Genomic DNA, 17,983 nt, shown 5'->3' on the forward strand with positions numbered 1-17,983 from the left:
TCCAGCGCCACTAGGAATGGAGACTCGTAACACAAATAAACGCATCTTTTGAATGGGCAAGAGCGAATTCTTCATGGACATGGAGGTTGGCAAAGCAACAACAACAACAACAATCTACTCGTTAGGAGAGAGCCTGAGATTCCAGAGCTCATTATACTACACTAAGGCATCAGAGGCTGTAATGGCACCCACCCCCCAGAGGGTCCCTCTTAAGTGGTGACCTAAAAACAAATTCGCCAGTTGGCTGGAGCTTGCATCCTGAAGTTGCAGCAGAAGTGAATAAGCTTGACTGACTTCAGTCCCTGAAGGATTCTATCTGTAAATGCAGAAGTGGAAGCAAAACCATTTTTTATTAGTCTTAAAATGACCCTCATTTTAATAACTAGCCACAGTGTCAGAAGCATGGACCGGGGTCATTCCTTAGCCGTTAAGACCTAAAGCATCATGCAGGCTTTCCTATTTGTTTGATATTTTTGATTTGGATTCGTGTAAAGTGCCCATATTCTTGAATAATAAGGAAGGCAAGTTCTTATCATTTTCTCTGCATACTACTTAAAGTATTCAGAGTGTCTCCTTATTTAAAAACAAACAGGCCTGCAGACTTGATGCGTAGCATTTAAATAATCATATTAAAATTCAGACCCAGCCCCCACATTTCCCTGAGTGCTGTCAGTTTTATGAGAAACTGGAAACTCATGCTAAACAACCAGGAGTGTTCAGTATGCGTCTGCTGCCTTCCACCAAGGGTTGAATGGGTGTGGGGGCCAGTTCGCCGTGGTGGGGACACTTACTTATTTTCCTGAGTGGCTCTAATTTGGCAGTATTTTACCACTTGGTTTTAGCTTGTTGGAGCTCTTTGAACCATTACCTCTTTGTTGCGTCTGAAGCGCTAGATGAAACATTTGAAACCAGCAAAGGCAAATGTGATGCTTTGACATTGCATCAGCTTTCGAAGATGTAGGCATGTAGATACTTTTGAATTTGGAGGTAACTGGTCTGTTCCCATTCACAGGAAAAATACTAGGAAAGGACTTTTTAATGTACTCCTTTTTTCCTCTCTCCTCTCCCTTCTCGTCATCACTAAATACTATTTACTAAGCACTCACCCGGACATAGTGCTGTGCTGGGCAAAGGACAGGGCAAATGAAAAAGGTCCTGTGATTACTCCCCCAGGGATGAGCAGTCTATAACTCAGTATATTGAAATGGACACTGCATAGAGTATGGAGATAATAATTTTCCAGATGACAAATCAACCCGAATTATCAATTTACTTTAACCCGACGTTCTTGTTTGAAAACAAACAAAAACTACTTGCTCTTTGAATTGGGGATTCTGCTTTTGCCTCATGAACCCAAGAGATCATTCTCCATGTTGAAATGTAAGTTGATTTGGGCATTTGGGAATCATTGGAAGGGTGATGATATGGTTAAGTTTATTACAGATGTGAAGAAAGGCTTTGGAGCAACTGCCAGCCAAAGGGCAGCACTCTGAGTTGTAGAAGCAGGTTCGCAGAAGCGACTGGCATGCAGAGTGGCAGAAATTTCGACAGCCGGATGGGGGGCTGATGGCACTCATTGACTTTCCAGTGAAGTCTGGGCTCATTTGATTCTGTGAATTCTGGATTGCAATATTTCAAATATTTATCCTCCATATTAAAAAAATGACTACAGAAAACATATTACATATTTCTTAGGTACCTTGATACAATTCTTTTGTAACTATTTCACTGAAAACTCTGTTTTGAGACATAATTTACTTCTGACTTTGGAGGACTTTTTGCTATTCGAAATGAATGTTCTGTAAACGAAGTCACAGATTTTATTATCCCAATTTTCCCTAAAGAGGCATTCTCTCTCTTCCTCTGCTTTCCTGCAAAGAGGAGCAGTGGCACTAAAATATTTGGGGGTACTTCTTTAAAATGAGGCAAAAGACAGCATAAGAAATCACGAAGTATTTGTTGAGCTCCAAGGGAAAACATCATGTGTGTTTTGCTTGTCTTAGTCCCTCTTGCTATTTGTGTATCATTCTTAGGGTTAGAATGGAACTATTTTTAGTTTTCCCACTATTTAGCTCTTTGGAGAAGGAAATGGCAACCCACTCCAGTGTTCTTGCCTGGAGAATCCCGGGGATGGGGGAGCCTGGTGGGCTGCCGTCTATGGGTCGCACAGAGTCGGACACGACTGGAGCGACTTAGCAGCAGCATTTTTAGTTTTCCCACTATTTAGCTCTTTGAGGCTAGTAATGTCAGTTGAAGTTGTTGACTCAATTATAATCTGTAATTGTTCTTTGTATATTTGGTTTTGTTTTTTGATGATTTTGAAACCAAGAGACATACCAGTGCATTTACACTTGAATTTGTGCTTGCAAGAATGTTTGGCTGTGTGGCGGAGCTTATTTTGCTATTGCCGTCTAACAAATAATGGGGTAACTGTGTGTTTTGACCAGTTTATAAGTAAAGGTCAATTTCGTGCCTATGGTAATTAGCTTAGCTTATTCTAGACTTTTGGCTAATTCTGGTAATTTCCTGTGAAAGAGTATATTTAGCAGAAAAGGAATTCATTCTCAAGCATGGTGGTTTTTCCCCTCTGCATTGGAGACTGTTTAATTTCAAAAGTGATTTATCTCTCTCTTGTAAGCAAAAAAAAAAAAAGAAGGCTGTGAAAAAAATGTCAAAGTTAACTTTAAGGGTGGCAAATTATTTGAAAGGGGTTGGGAAAAGGGCTACGTATTGGAGGAGAGATGCTCCAGTCATCAGGAACTGACAGATTTTAGGGAAGACTCATTTTTTGATGCTTCTGAAATAAAATCTGCAATAAAGCCCTCCTCTTGCAGCTTCAAGGGAGAAGGTGTTTCTGTTTTTGGTAGCAAGATTAAAAGTGACTTGAAAAGAACCTATCTTTCAACCCCATGCTTACAGTCTTGATTTCTTTTTTCAGACCCCAACTGTAAACTTGAAGACAAGACTGAAGATGGAGAAGCAATAGACTGTAAGAAGAGGCCGGAAGACGGGGAGGAGCTAGAGGACGAAGCTGTGCACAGCTGTGACAGCTGCCTCCAGGTGTTCGAGTCACTGAGCGATATCACAGAACACAAGATCAATCGATGTCAGCTGACAGGTAAACAGTACTTATCACTTCTTGTCTCCTCACCCTGTTCTATTTCTGATTTTTTTTTTTTTCAGTTTGTTCCTTTCTCTTCTGTTGTCTTCCAGCTGTTTTATTCTTTCACTTGAGTACCTAGGTAAGTCTGGAAGTGCTTTAGAAAGACTTCTAAGATAACGGTTTATGGCAAATTCAGTGTTATAGTCATCCTTAGAGTTTGAAGTGTACCTAGATTTTGATAGCTAATGGGTATGTTTTTGTTTCCTTTTTTAAAAAGCAACAGTGATGTATCTTTTAAACTATGTAGATGGAGAACCTAACATGGGGTGGCTAAGATAAAGTTTAAACATGCCTTCTGAATATGTTTTCCCAGAAGTTTAGCATGCATGAATTTCATTTAGTTTAAACGTCTCCTTAAGAAAACTTTTCCTCATCGGTCACTCTTTGCTGAGTTTAGTGCCTTTTTTGCCCTGTAAAGCCTGATGCTTAGTCATGAATATCACAGTGTTCAATGTGTGTGTTAACTTTTCCATCGCCCTCATTAGACTGGAAGCTCATGGGTGGCAGGAACGCTGTCTTGCTCATCACTGTATTCTCTAAGCCTTGCACAGTGCCTGGCCCACAGAAGGTGCTCACTTAAGTCATGGCAACTGTTCTCCTCTGTGTTTCATGGTAAAAATCAGATTTAAAATGACAGGAAACAGGACATGTTCAAGTTAATGGTTCGATAAAAGTAAAACTCGGTTACCAAAGTTATACTCTCTTTAAAAATATATCTTGCAGGAACATATTATTACAAAGTTGGAGGGACATTTTATATATACATCCCTTTTTATAATCATGTCATTTTTCTCTTATTATTTGAAACTGACATTGCCCCGCTGTGTGTGTGTTTGTAGATCTCTTTCTCTTATTTTCCTAGCACAAATCTTTCTTCAACTAACCATGTGTAGGAAATATATTTGTTAGACAAGTGGTTCTGCAACTGTTTTCCACAGAATGTTGATAATTTTGCAAGATTTTAATAGGTGTTCCATTTAAACTAGGTTTCCTGAACAGATTATTATGGAAATATTGGATTAAATCCAATTAAATAGCTTTCTTTATTGAAGTGCACTGTTGCTTTGAAAAAGGGATTGCAGTGAGCATGTTTATTAGACTCTTCTTTCTTTTAGAAAACCTATTATCATCTTTTTTGGAATGTAAGTTTGAGAATCTATGAAGCTTATATAAACATTGGCTGTGTACATATTTTTTAGGGTTTTGATAACTTTTCTTTTGATATAATTCCAAACTTATAGAAAAATTGCAAAGATATTATATGTGACTCTCATTTACCACTTATCTGATTCACACATTGTTTGTATTTTAGCCTCTTTGCTCTGTCATTGTCTCATTAATGTTTTTTTCTTAGTCATTTGAGAGAAGGTTGGAGACTTCACACCCTTCTAAATATATCCTGTGTACTTCCTAAGAATAAATACATTCTCTTACATGACTACAGCACACTTAATCAAAATGAGGGAAGTTCACATTTAACACAGAATACTGTTATCTAATCCACAACCAATATTTAAATTTCAACAGTTGTCCCAACAATGTCATTTCGAGGTTTTTGTTGGTTGTTTTGCTTTTTCTCCTCTGGGATTCAGGATCATGCATAACTTTTAATTGTCATGTTTCTCTTTTCTCCTTTCACCTGAAATGATCTCATTTTTTGAGAGTAACTCTCAGCATTTTATAAAATGCCTATTTATAATTGGGTTTGTTTGATGTTTCCTTATGGTTATATTCAGCTTCTATACTTCCATGGGGCTTCCCTGGTTGCTCACACAGTAAAGAATCTGCCTGCAGTGCAGGAGACCCAGGTTCGATCCCTGGAGAAGGGAATGACTATTCATTCCAATATTCTTGCTTGGAAAATTCCTGGACAGAGGAGCCTGGTGAAATGAAGTCCATGGGGTTGCAGAATCAGACAGGAGTGAGCAACTAAGAGTTGGACATACTTCCATGGCAGGAATACCACCAAAGTGATGTTGGGCCCTTCTCAGTTTATCAGGTCAGGAAGTATCTGACGTTGATTTTTACCAGTGTTGATGGGGTTAACACTGAATACTTGTTTTAAGTGGCGGGTCAGTGAACTCCGGGAGTTGGTGATGGACAGGGAGGCCTGGCGTGCTGCGATTCATGGGGTCGCAAAGAGTTGGACACGACTGAGCGACTGATCTGATCTGATCTGCCAACTTTCTCCAGTGTTCAAAAGTTGTTTTCCCTTGGTAAATACAATAAGTAATTTGTGGGAAGATACTTTGGGACTTCCCTGGTAGCTAAGTTGGTAAAGAATTAACCTGCAATGCAGGAGACCCTGGTTCAATTCCTGGGTCAGGAAGACCTCCTGCAGAAGAGATGGCTACCCACTCCAGTACTCTGGCCTGGAGAATTCCATGGACAGAGGAGCCTGGCAGGCTACAGTCCATGGGGTTGCAAAGAGTCAGACACGACTGAGCAACTTTCACTTTGACACTATGTAAATATTTTCATTCTCATGAAATATCCACTTTAGCTTTATAATTTTTGTATTTATTAGTTGACCGTAGACTACGATTTCTTATTCATTCATTGATTTTTGTGCTCATATCACTGTGGGCATTTGGATTTTTATTTTCTTTCATGGGTCATAATTCATTACTATCATTGCTTGCTCAGATTCACTGAAATTTGGTCAGTAGTAGTCCCTTCGAACTGGATCCTATGTCAGCTTAATATGTCTCTGTCTATTTGAGGATAGATTCAGTTTCTCCTTCAAACAGATGCTCCAGGCTCCTCATGTTCTAGTCCTAATCAATCTTCTGTCCAAGGAGCCCTGGTTCCTTCAAGAGGACCAAGGTATTTAGAAATCAAGATATGGGCACTACGTGTGCTCATTGATAAAGATACATCATTGGTTATAAACCATCTCAGCAGATAGAATGAGGAAATATATATGTGTATTTAGTGTAATGGGCTTCCCAAGTGGTGCTAATGTTAAAGAACCCACTTGCCAAAGCAGGAGACAACAAGAGATGAGGTTTCAATCCCTGGGTCGGGAAGATCCCCTGGAGGAAGGCATGACCACTCACTCCAATATTCTTCCTTGGAGAATCCCAGGAATAAGAGGAGCCTGGTGGGCTACAGTCCATAGGGTTGCAAAGAGTCAGACAGGACTGAAGTGACTTAGCACTTAGTATAATACCTGTATGATACAGCTTATAAAATGTATGTATACACAAATATATACACATATTTGTATTTTTCTCTCTCTAACAAGAGCCAATGTTTCTACTGATGCCCATCATTTCAATCTAGCACTTGTGGAACATCCCAGTCTTTTTTCTCTCCATGTTTGTTACTGCCTTCTCGAGTAGTGAGCCACCTAGCTTCCATTATCCTCAATATATGTACTCAATTGCTGAGTCTAGAACACACAGTAAGTAGTTTAAAATTGCTTACTCATATCATCAGGATAAGCAGGCCAACTGACTAGAGTTTAATAGTTGTTTATTGTTATTAATGCTATAATTTATAATGTAAGATTTATATAGAGTGAAATTTGTAAGTCTTCAGGGTACCATTTGATGAATTTTGATAAAATACATATACCCATGTGGCCCATATCCCTCTTAAGATCATTTCCTAGAAATTTCTCTACTCTTGACTCTTTTCCAGTCAGTAATGCTCCAGCAAAAGTAACTAGCTTTTAAGTTTTTACCTGCAGGTTTGTTTTGCCTCTTCTAGAAGTTCTAATAAGTACACAGTGTGTACTCTTATCGTGAGTCTGGTTTCTTTTGTTCAGCATACTATCTGCAAGATTCATTCTTGTACGTATAAGAAGTCTGTTCTTTTTTATTGCTGTGTAGTATTCCAGCCTATGAATGTATCATCATTTGTTTTCCATTCTCCAATTGCTAGACATTTTGGTTATTTTAGTTTTTGGTTATCATAAATAAAGTTGTTGTGAACCTTCCTATACAGGTCTTTTTTGTGGACGTATGTTTTATTTTTCTTGAGTTAAGTAGGAGTAGAATTGCTGGATCACAGGGTAAGGTATATTTAACTCTGTGGAAAACTTCTAAATCTTGATCACCAGTGGTTGCACCATTTTCCACTTTTCACCGGCATTGTCTGAGAGTTCAAGTTGTGTGTCCTTGATAACATTTGTTTTGCTTGCCTTTTCAAGTTAAGCATTCTATTGGGTGTGTATAGGTATTCTTTGTGGATTTATTTGCATTTTCTAACTCATGTACACTTAATTGACTTCATTTAGTGCATTTTCTCCTCAGAATGCATAATTTTTGGAAAATCCCATTAAGTGCACCTTTAATATGATTCTATTTTCAGTGGAATAGCTTTAAAGGGAAGCTCTACTTATGTGGAATCAACACTAACTTTAGGGTGAAGACATGGGAAGGCAACTGATATGGCCAATTTAAACTATGCCAGCAAGAAATCTTACCTTAGGTGAGAAAAGTGTCTCTCTCGTGTGAAAGATTAAATTTAAAATTCAATATTAAAAAAGAAAAGCCTTCAAATTCTATTTAGTGTTTACCTTTTATTGAGTTCCTACCATGGAATTATCTTTATGTCCAGCTCTATGAAATAGAATAGAAGCAAAAAAAAATTATTCCTGAATAACTTTATATATTGTATGCAGTAATATATTTCTTTATATATTATACAACTTTAATATCAGTGCAGAAAATGCTGATTTTTTTCAGCACATGGTATGGTGAAGATAATACCTATGGCTTAAAAATTCTTATTCCTCAAAAACCTCAAATCCTAATAAAATATTTGGTTTGTTTTAATCTTAAGCTTTCTAAAATCTTAGAATCCTAGTCTATGCTTACATCATTTTATCCCACAACATTTTAAACAAAGGAAGGAAAACAGAGGCATATGTATGATTTAATGAAATATTTCAGAAGACGTAAAGCTGATGGACCTTGGTCCTGTTTATGATGTTCAGGGTGGTAGACAGATGAGGAAAAAGCAGAAATGGAAGATCAGGGAGAGAACAGAAGGGTAAGGAACAAAATTAGGAATGATTTACATTTGTTTAAAGTGTTAGAGTTCAAACTTGGGTTGACTAAGGGTACCCTTCAGTCTCTGCTCAACTCGAGTTTGAACTCGAACACTTTCAGTTCAGTTCAGTTGGGGTCGCAAAGAGTTAGACATGGCTGAGCAACTGAACCGAATTGAACTGAAAGTGTTAGAGTTCAAACTTGAGTTGAGTTGACTAAGGGTATCCTTCAGTCTGGGCTTCCCAAGTGACACTACCAGTAAAGAATCCGCCTGCCAGTGCGGGAGACAGAAAAGATGCGGGTTTGATCCCTGGGTTGGGAAGACTCCCTGGAGGAGGGCGTGGCTCTCTACTGCAGTATTCTCACCTGGAGAACTCCATGGACAGAGGAGCCTGGCAGGCTACAGTCCATGGGGTCCCCAAGAGTCAGACACCACTGAAGGAGCTCAGCAAGCACGCATGCACACACACCCTTCAGTCTAATCTGGAAGAGATTAAAGACACTGGTAGCATTTTAATTAAAAAAGTAATATGGTGCTTTTACCTTCTTCCTTGATTAAAACCTTTTACTCTAAGTTAGAAGGTCCTACTCTTCCTAATTTAGTTTCCTGCTGCTTGAGTTAACTCTTGGTGCTTCTTTTGTTTCTAGAGGACAAAATGTTAGTCTAGTATTTGGGGTTTTTTTCCCCTTTAATTTTACTCTTTTATTTTTCACTTTTTTTTCTTTTAATTTCATGTAGTCTCATTTGTATCTTTGTTAATTTTCCTTTGCTTCTTCTTATCCTTATTTCAAGACTCTTCATTTCCTTGTTGTCTTTATACATCCCCTCTTTTTTTTCTCTCTGGCTGTGTTATAGTCTCTTGCTGTTTTCTCAGTTTTCTTCTTTACTCCTTTTGGCTTCCCTTCTGTTAATCTTGAAGTCTTTACTTACGTGTGTGGTCACATCCATCTAGATCAGAGCCTTAAAATTTTTGGTGAATAGTTTGTATGAAGGAGAGGACAACTGGAAGTGTATAGGAGAGTTAGCTATCGAGTAGTTTGGGAGAGAAAAGTCTTAAAACCTGCTGATTTGCACAGTAACAGAAAGCAGAGGTATTCTGTGGTCTGACACCTATGGGAGTTAGTCAGGGTAGTTTCACCCTGAACTGGGAGAAACCCTGCCATGAGATTCCCATCCTGAACTGAGTGCTTGTGGTAACTTGAGATCAGTTCTTTGGTGACTCTCCTCCCCAAGGGGGAGCCTGCCAAGGTGAAAACTGACTCACTCCAAACTGAAGGTTTTGAAATCCTGGTACAGTCTTGCCAAGTGAGCCTAGACTAGACCTGGCCTTGGGAGACGAAGGTCAAATATGGACCAGGATGATCCATTTTAGACTCAGGTTTGAAAGTCAGCTCAGGCATCAGTTATGCCCCAGGTCAGTTCGTGAGTAGGCACCAGTGGCCTGGGCTGAACTCACAGACAGTGGACCAGCAAGGGCGCAGAGATCTCGGGGATCACACCCACAGTTCATGTGGTATATCCCTGAGGGGGATTCTGGAAGGTGAGTGCTGTTCTGGACAAGCATCTGGCCCAGGAAGCAGCAGAGCGGTCCCTTAGGATAATGAGGGGACGGGATGGCCTTCTTTTTTGTCTCCCAAGGCAATTGCCCTCTAGTCTGCAATCCAAGATGAACAAATAAATCTTATCTCATCCCTGCTTGAAGGTATAGGGGGAAAGATGGAAAAATTAAACCCTGCTCTTCAGCTGTAGCAGTAGTTGGAAAGCACCTGTCTCGCCCCAGCCATGCTCTGTTTTTCCTGGAGGCTGGGAAGGGAGGGAAATCAACACTAATGCTGTTGGGACTCTCTGATGCAGAAGACAGATTATCAAAATATATATTTAAAGAAGGAAAAGCACAGAGAACCTCTCATTTTCCTAATCCACAAACCCTATCATTTCTTGCCAATTCCCTCAGGGGGTAGGGAGGGCTGGAAGCCAGAGGGGTCTCATCACACTTCTCAACAAAGATTTAATAGCAGGGTGCTGGGGGGCGGGGGGAAGGCTGAGATTATGGAGACTTTATTATGCTTACAAAACTGAGTAAGAACCAGCATTGTAAATCGTCAGAACTAAGCTACACTTAACAGGATAAATGTGTAAAGTGCATTTGGTAATACTGTATGCTTGTTGTTCTGAGTCATTTTTCTCTTCTCTCCTGCTAATTTGCAAACTTGAGTTGTCTGTGAAGTGTTCTTTCACATCATTAATGTGAATTGCCTGGGTGCAAATGCAGAAAAGCTAAACAGCACCGTGTTAGTTCTTAACCCTCTGGCCCACCATACTACTGGTGAGAGGGGTAGGTAGAGGTTTGTGCGACTGCAAGGTGGTTGTATTTTCGGACAATATATTTGTAGATTACATTGATTAACCCTAGCCAGATCTGTGAGTCCTTTACCAATATTGGTATTGTGCGGGTTCACAGTTTTGAGGAAAAGTCACTGAACCAATGATTGGACACCACGTCAGTATAAAATAGCATGTTCACTTAATTTGATTTTAAGAGTTATGAGGCTTCTTGGAAGCTTCACATAGATTTTGTGAACTGAAGACTTTTTTTAGACATCTGGGTTGTTGTTTTTTTTTTAACTAAAGAATTTAAAGAAAAAGTGAAAGTGATTGAACATGTGTTATATAGCTGTGGGAATTTAAATACTGGTTGGTTTCACTTGACAATCAAGTACTCTTAACAGCAAGTTTGGTTTGCATTGGGAATAAGGAAAAGGAACATTTTATTGAATGAAGCATAGTTTTCACAGAAGCATATTGAAACTGTTTTTAGAACTTCTTTGTTTTGCTGTTTTCCTTTTCAAATCATTAGTTGAAATAAGTTACATGAAATAAATGTGATATTTTAACACTTTAGCTTATATTAATTAGGCTTAAGGCATTATACCTTTGGTTTGCATATTTCTACATTGATTTCTTTATTAATTCATTATTCGTGCTTTGTTATTATTCATTATATATTAATTAATTATCTATTTATATATTAATTAGGCTTATGCTATGCTATGCTAAGTCACTTCAGTCGTGTCTGACTCTGTGCGACCCCATAGATGGCAGCCCACCAGGCTCCCCCGTCCCTGGGATTCTCCAGGCAAGAACACTGGAGTGGGGTGCCATTTCCTTCTCCAATGCATAAAAGTGAAAAGTGAAAGTGAAGTCGCTCAGTCGTGTCCGACTCTTAGCGACCCCATGGACTGCAGCCTACCAGGCTCCTCCATCCATGGGATTTTCCAGGCAAGAGTACTGGAGTGGGGTGCCATTGCCTTCTACAATTAGGCTTAAGGCATTATATATTTTATTTTCCTATTATCCTCTGTTTTGATCAATTTCTTGTTTCCTACCCAAAATATTTCCTTAGTGTTTTTTAGCCTACTTCATTCTTCAGATCCTTCTAAGTCCACCAAATGCAATTCGTGGCCTCTACAGATTGGGTTTCCATGGTGGCTCAGATGGTAAAGAATCTGCCTGCAATGCAGAAGACATGGGTTTGATTCCTGGGTTGGGAAAATCCCCTGGAGAAGGGAATGGCAACCCACTCCAGTATTCTTGCCTGGAGAATCCCATGGACAGAGGAGTCTGGCAGGCTACAGTCCATGGGGTGGCAAAGAGTCAGACATGACTCAGCAATTAACACTTTTCACATTCCCCAGCCCCTTCTCCACATGCTTCTTATTTTTCAGACCAGTAATTTCCAATATTTTTGATTAAACATATATAGGATACATCTTCAAAATATGTATTTATCAATATGTTACATAGATACATGTATGATACAACACTCAAAAAATAGAAATTGAAAAATGAGGTGAAGATGACATAGATTTTAAAAATAAATGTATGTTGAAGTTCTGATATAGGTTCATTTATTTTGACAATTTATTTTAATGGTTGTGAGAACTAATAGAGCTATCTCAGAAAACCACAAAGAGAAAACATATGTTACTACACTTCTCGCTGACGTTCATAATTATCAATGGTGTCTATCAGCCCATATTTCAGATAGCTTTCCTGATCATCTCAATTTTGTTTTGCCAACTCACATCTGATTAAATTGTTTGTATTAATATCTTCTCCCTCTTCATTCAGTGGCTGACAAAGAGCTTTTACTGGGAGTGGAAAGGCTAGACTCGCCATTTTCTTGTTGATTACTTGTGCTCACCTGTCAACATCCCGCGGTTGCCTTGCAGAAAACTTTAAAAATCACTTGTCAAAATTTGAGGATTCTGTGTGAATTAGATGAGTGAACATTAAACAAGGTGATCAGCAAGCCTGTTTCACTGGGCACAGGACGCTGCGCTATTTTGAGATGTGGGAACGGAGTGGCAGGGCAAGGGCACCCAGGATGACAGGAGTACTATTTGTCTTCTTACTCTCAGGATGTTGTTCCTGGGTGGCTATTTATGGCTGATGTCTCTTCTGATTGTTGCTAAATATTCAGGCTATCTTTTCTATCCCAGGACGTATACCCTGTATTTGAGAGACCACTGTTCTTGACTGTCATTGACCTCATCATATGAAAAACAACTCACCAAGTCTGTGCTCCTCTCAGTTTCAGAGAAAGTGGTGTGGCTCAGTATGTCAGTTCCTTGGTTTAGCAGGACCATGACCTAAGTTCCTCTACGCGTTTATCAGAGATAAAGCAATTGTCCACAATTGGTTCCAACCTCGAACTTTGGTTGACTGAGCTCCTTTTTCTGGTTTTAGAGGAGTCGGTTGCTATAAAAGGTTTGTTATTTCCATATTGCTTGGGCTGCAGCAAAACTTTGATATTAGTACATCATCTATTGTCCTTTTCTTGATATATTTGTGAAATTCTCTACCAAAACATGGATGTAAAATAATCATTTTCAGATCCGTTATTGTCTCGGTGCTTTTGAATACTTTGGGGCATTGTAATTGAGGTTTATGAAAGGGCTTTATGGATGAGGTATATTTTTCCACTGTGAATGATGAGTTATTATATATATTAAAGTTAAATAGCTGGAATGTTGAATGGGTAGTGTAAGAAATATTTCTCCATATTTTTGATGTGCATTTTAAAATTAGGTGCTTTTATTGTCAGCCTGTTTTAATAATTTGTGAGTCACCAGAAAGCTACTGATTATCAACAGAAAGTTCCTAAAGGATGAAATCGCCTAGAAATAGAAAATAAATGGGTGAATTCACTGTATTGTTTTCAAGTAAGACCTAAGTGGAGAGTATTCTGTATTAGCTGTAACTGTATTTGCAAATTACCTGCTCCTTGATTAATCTGAGGTTTTTGGAATTAGCATTTTGAAATGAGTAGAACTCAAGAAGTGAAATAGCATTATTTGTCTGTGTATTAAAAATGTTACCTTTGGATGTCTTGTGGAACCACAGCTGTTTTAGAGAAATGGTCTGGCCTTAGTTGTGTAATTGATAATGAACATATTATCATCCAATTCTGTGGTTTCAGGATTTATTTGCCAAAAAATTGTAAATAAAATGTCAAGAACACAAGCCATGGGAGAATATCTTCAAGAATTTCCACCGTGTCCTTGATGGTCATTGATGGTAATTAAAGCTGTCAGTTTGCCCTGTGGAGAAGTGTAAAGATTATAAATGAAGGGCTGTATTTGGGATGTGGAAACAGTGGGGCCTCTTTTGTGGGGAAGATGAATTAAAAGAGACCAACTATTTGCTCGGCCCCTGTGCAGCCATTCAGCCTGTCTTGTAAGCAGAGCCGTGTTTAGCTATTCGGATACAGTCATGTGCACACAAGAGCTATGCCACGTGTAGCCTGTTCTTGAACGTGAAATTCAACATGATAAAACCTGGAGGTTGAATTTTTACAGTTTTGCATGACTGCAATTTTTTTTTTTTTTACATTACTATACTTAAGATGCTTGTGACCAATATCTACTTCCTTTATAAGACAGTGAATTGATAAGAAAAGTAGACTCTTTCCCGGTCCTTTCTCTTTGTGTGAAGTCTATGTCTGGGTCTCTTGTCTTTGGGGAATGGCAGGGATGTCACAGAGATCTGTGACCTCTTAATAGGGCCTTGGGAGGGTAAGGCAGGAATCAGGGTACACTGTGCCTCAGGCCTTAGTTCCTTTAAACTTCAAGGAATTGGATGGAACTCTTCACTCCTCCTTTCTTTCAGCTTTACCTTCAGGGGAAATTGATCGATTAGAGGTGATTATTTCACAAACTCTGAACCCTCTTCCCCTCTTTGTTCCAACTGGAGCTCCTCAAAGTTTAAAGGGATTGTGTCCCCAGGGTGAATTATAGAATGAATTTAAGTAGATTATTGGGTAGAACTCTTTGAACACATGTTAAAAGTGCTAAAACATATATTGGGACAGAAGGAAATACGTGGAGCAAAAGGATAAGGTAACATTTGTTTCAAAATAATTATAATGTAATTATTTGGGATATTTTTGAGCAAATGATTAGCTGTTAGAAGGCAGAATCATAGTAGTGCCTCAAACCAAGAAAATAATAGAGTCAACAAATGGACAGTTGTGCAAACTCTGGATGGTAAGACCCTGAGGACCAAAGGCAACCATGGGTGACCGGGTTTATACATGTCCTCCATTACACAGAGCAAGCTTCTACTAACTGATGACTTTTAGTTTTTTCTATTAACTAATAACTTCTAGTAACTTCTTTGTTTAACAAAAAAAATGATCTATGTCTAGTTTGCTTTTTGCATGTGTGATATATTTACCTTATCAGCACTGTGGACCTTATTTGAATTATGTTTAATACATCAATTTAATTTTTCCCCCTTTAACACAATCTAGTTTCTAGACTCGTACCTACCCACAGAGCAGTATTAGCTCCCCCTGGTGACTAAATAAAAATGTAGACAAGGATGATTGCGGTGACGAGCTTCATTAACTTTAAATTGCATCATTAGTATTAGGATGTATACAGTTGGCAAGTACACTGAACTATTTTCCAAAAAGAAAAAAATTCCAGTTAGTCTTGAGAAATGTCCATTTTCATGGAAGTTTATTTACATGATGAAGGCTGGTCAGTTTTATGAGGCTTTCCTGGAGTTCTGTCCATTTTAATGACACCACCGCTTATGGTTTCTGGTGTGGGAGATGTTAGAATACAGAGCAGATTCAGATCTTCTGTAAATTGGGGGCTGAATAGAGACACAGACAATGAAAGTAAGAGCAGCTACCAATTTGCCTGTCTCTATCATTCTTACAAAATAACCTTTCTATAGAAAAGCTTATCATTGTTAAAATTATTTAAAAGTTGTGTCCCTTGGATGGACCTAGAGACTGTCGTATAGAGTGAAGTCAGAAGGAGAAAAACAAATATCGTATATTAACACACATATGTGGAATCTAGAGCAATGGCAGAGATGATCTCCTTTGCAAAGCAGCTATAGAGACCCAGATGTAGAGAACAGATGTATGGATACCAAGGGGGGTTGGGGAGGGTGGGGTGAATTGGGAGATTGGGATTGACATATACACACTGCTAATACTATATGTAAAATAGGTCACTAATGAGAGCCTCCTATACAGCACAGGAAACTCTACCCAGTGTTTCGTGGTGACTTAAATGGGAAGGAGATCCAAAAAAGAGGGAATATATGTATGTGTATGGCTGATTCATTTTGCTGTACAGCAGGAAGTAACACAACACTGAAGCAACTATTCTCCAATAAAAATTAGTTAAAAAATTTTTTTTAGAAAACGAGTAAATTACAGCTGTCTCTATTTAAAAAAAAAAAAGGTTGTTTCCATGTTTTGGCTATTGTGAATAACTCTGGGATGAACATAGAAAGGCAGGTATTTCTGCAAGATCCCAATTTCAGATCCTTTGATTGTAAACTCACGTATAAGCTGAGTGACTTCCAGGGGTTCTAATGCACAGCATTGTAGTTATAGATAATTATACTCGAATGTATACTTGACGGTTACTGATAGAGTAGATCTTAAGTGTTCTCATCACAACAAAGAAATGGTAATTATGTGAGGTGATAGAAGTGTTAACAAAACCCACCGTGGTAATCATTTGCAGTATGTAAGTCTGTCAAGTCATCACAAACTTATACACTGTTATATATCAATTCTATCTCAGTAAAGCTGGAAAAAATAAAATTTGGGGGGCAAAAAGCACTGTTACACATTGAAATACTAAGGTGTAATTTTTTGTTACCAACTCAAGAAAACATTTTTCCAATTTAATTTATCAGTTACTTAAAGTGTATATTTGTATTACTTGGATTGCTTTCCAACTTAATTCTTATAGTTTACTTTCTGAAAAATTCCTCCTCATTATAATTACCAGTTTGACAGACTTTTAAGAATGCTTTTGTGATCTCTTTGAAAAGAAACTTGTCAGGTCTGTCATATACTTACCACAGTCAATCCTCGTGTCCTCAGGTTCTACATCTTTAATTCAACCACCGTCTTCAGATTCAACCAGTCCATAGATTGAAAATATTCAGTAGAAAAAATTCCAGAAAGTTACAAAAAGCAAAACTTGAATTTGCCTTGTACTCTGGCAACTATTTACATATAATTTAGATTATTTACACAGAATTTACAAGGTATTACATATTATAAATTTAGAGATGATTTAAACATGATAAGCTGAGGTTATGTGCAAATATTAGGGACTCAAGCATACATGGAGTTTGGTATCTTCTGGGGTGTTCTAGAATCAATCCCCCAAGGATACCCAGGGATGATTGTATTTCTTACATGTAATTTTATTTTCTATGAAAAAGTATTTGCTTTATACCAGTATTTCATATTGATTTTCAGAAAGCAGTGTCTGTGACTGTTAAGTTCTGGTTTAATATTTTATGTTAAATATTATATATTATTATGCATTCAGAAGGGAAGACTTAAAATTTTCTCCGAGAGCTAATATTTGACTTGTTCTTTTGCTCCTCCTACTCTTCGTCTCCTTGTAATTTAGCGCTTCCCCCTCCTCCATCATATTTTGTTGTTTGTTTGTTTCTTTTTCTTTTCTTCCTTTTCCAAGGCCTTATTTTTAGGGTAGGAGCCACATCTCTCTATTACGAGAAAGGGTATAATCTTCTAAACTCAATCACTTCTTAGGTGAAACTTCTTTTGGAGTTATTGATATCATTTTGTCATTTGGCCTGAAGTGATGGTCTGGTTATCAAGTAGCACCGCTGAACACAGCCCCTCTTCCTTACCTGGTTTTTTTCTCCCTCCTTCCATTATTTCTGTTACTTCCTTCCTCAAGCAGATGGTCTGCCCTTTGCAGTTCATTTGTCGCATGCCTTGCAAAAAAGCAAAGGACCACGCTTTGCCTAAACTTGTACTGGTGTTCACTCAGAGGTGACCTCATGATGAAACAGTGATAACTTTCTTCTTGTGAGTATCAGCTTAAAACTGACATGTGTTTATTAATACAGATGTTATTACATTGATTAGATACTGCAGTTGGGCTTAGTACAATGAAAAGTACATGTCTCCATTCCTTTTTACACTAAAAATATCATGCAGAGATAGTGAAATGACTAGCACCTCACTATAGTTTTTTTTTTTTCCCCTACATACTACTGTGCATTTGGGACTTGCCAGGTGGCATTAATGATAAAGAGCCTGCCTGCCAGTGTAGGAGACATGAAGAGACATGGGTTTAATCCCTGAGTCCAGAAGATCATCTAGAGGAGGGCATGGCAACCCACTTCAGTATTCTTATCTGGAGAATTTCAAGGACAGAGGAACTTGGCAAGCTAAAGTCCATAGCTGTCGCAGAGTTGGACACCACTGAAGCAACTTAGCATGCAACATGCTATGCATTT

The 17,983-nt window shown here is 38.4% G+C and overlaps 1 protein-coding gene across 2 annotated transcripts in view; it reads left to right on the forward strand.

Moving 5' to 3' along the window:
* ZNF521 (zinc finger protein 521) overlaps nt 1–17,983 on the forward strand; it is a 316,517-nt gene that overhangs the window by 28,359 nt on the left and 270,175 nt on the right. For both annotated transcript variants that reach the window (XM_055559451.1, XM_055559450.1), the window contains one exon: nt 2,939–3,118. Coding sequence is in view for 1 of the 2 variants with exons in the window: in XM_055559450.1 (XP_055415425.1) it covers nt 2,939–3,118 (180 nt within the window). In the remaining variant the exon portion in view is untranslated. The remainder of the gene's footprint in view (nt 1–2,938; nt 3,119–17,983) is intronic.

Source organism: Bubalus kerabau, chromosome 21 (assembly GCF_029407905.1).
Source record: "Bubalus kerabau isolate K-KA32 ecotype Philippines breed swamp buffalo chromosome 21, PCC_UOA_SB_1v2, whole genome shotgun sequence".
In the NCBI taxonomy this organism is placed as follows: Eukaryota; Metazoa; Chordata; class Mammalia; order Artiodactyla; family Bovidae; genus Bubalus; species Bubalus kerabau.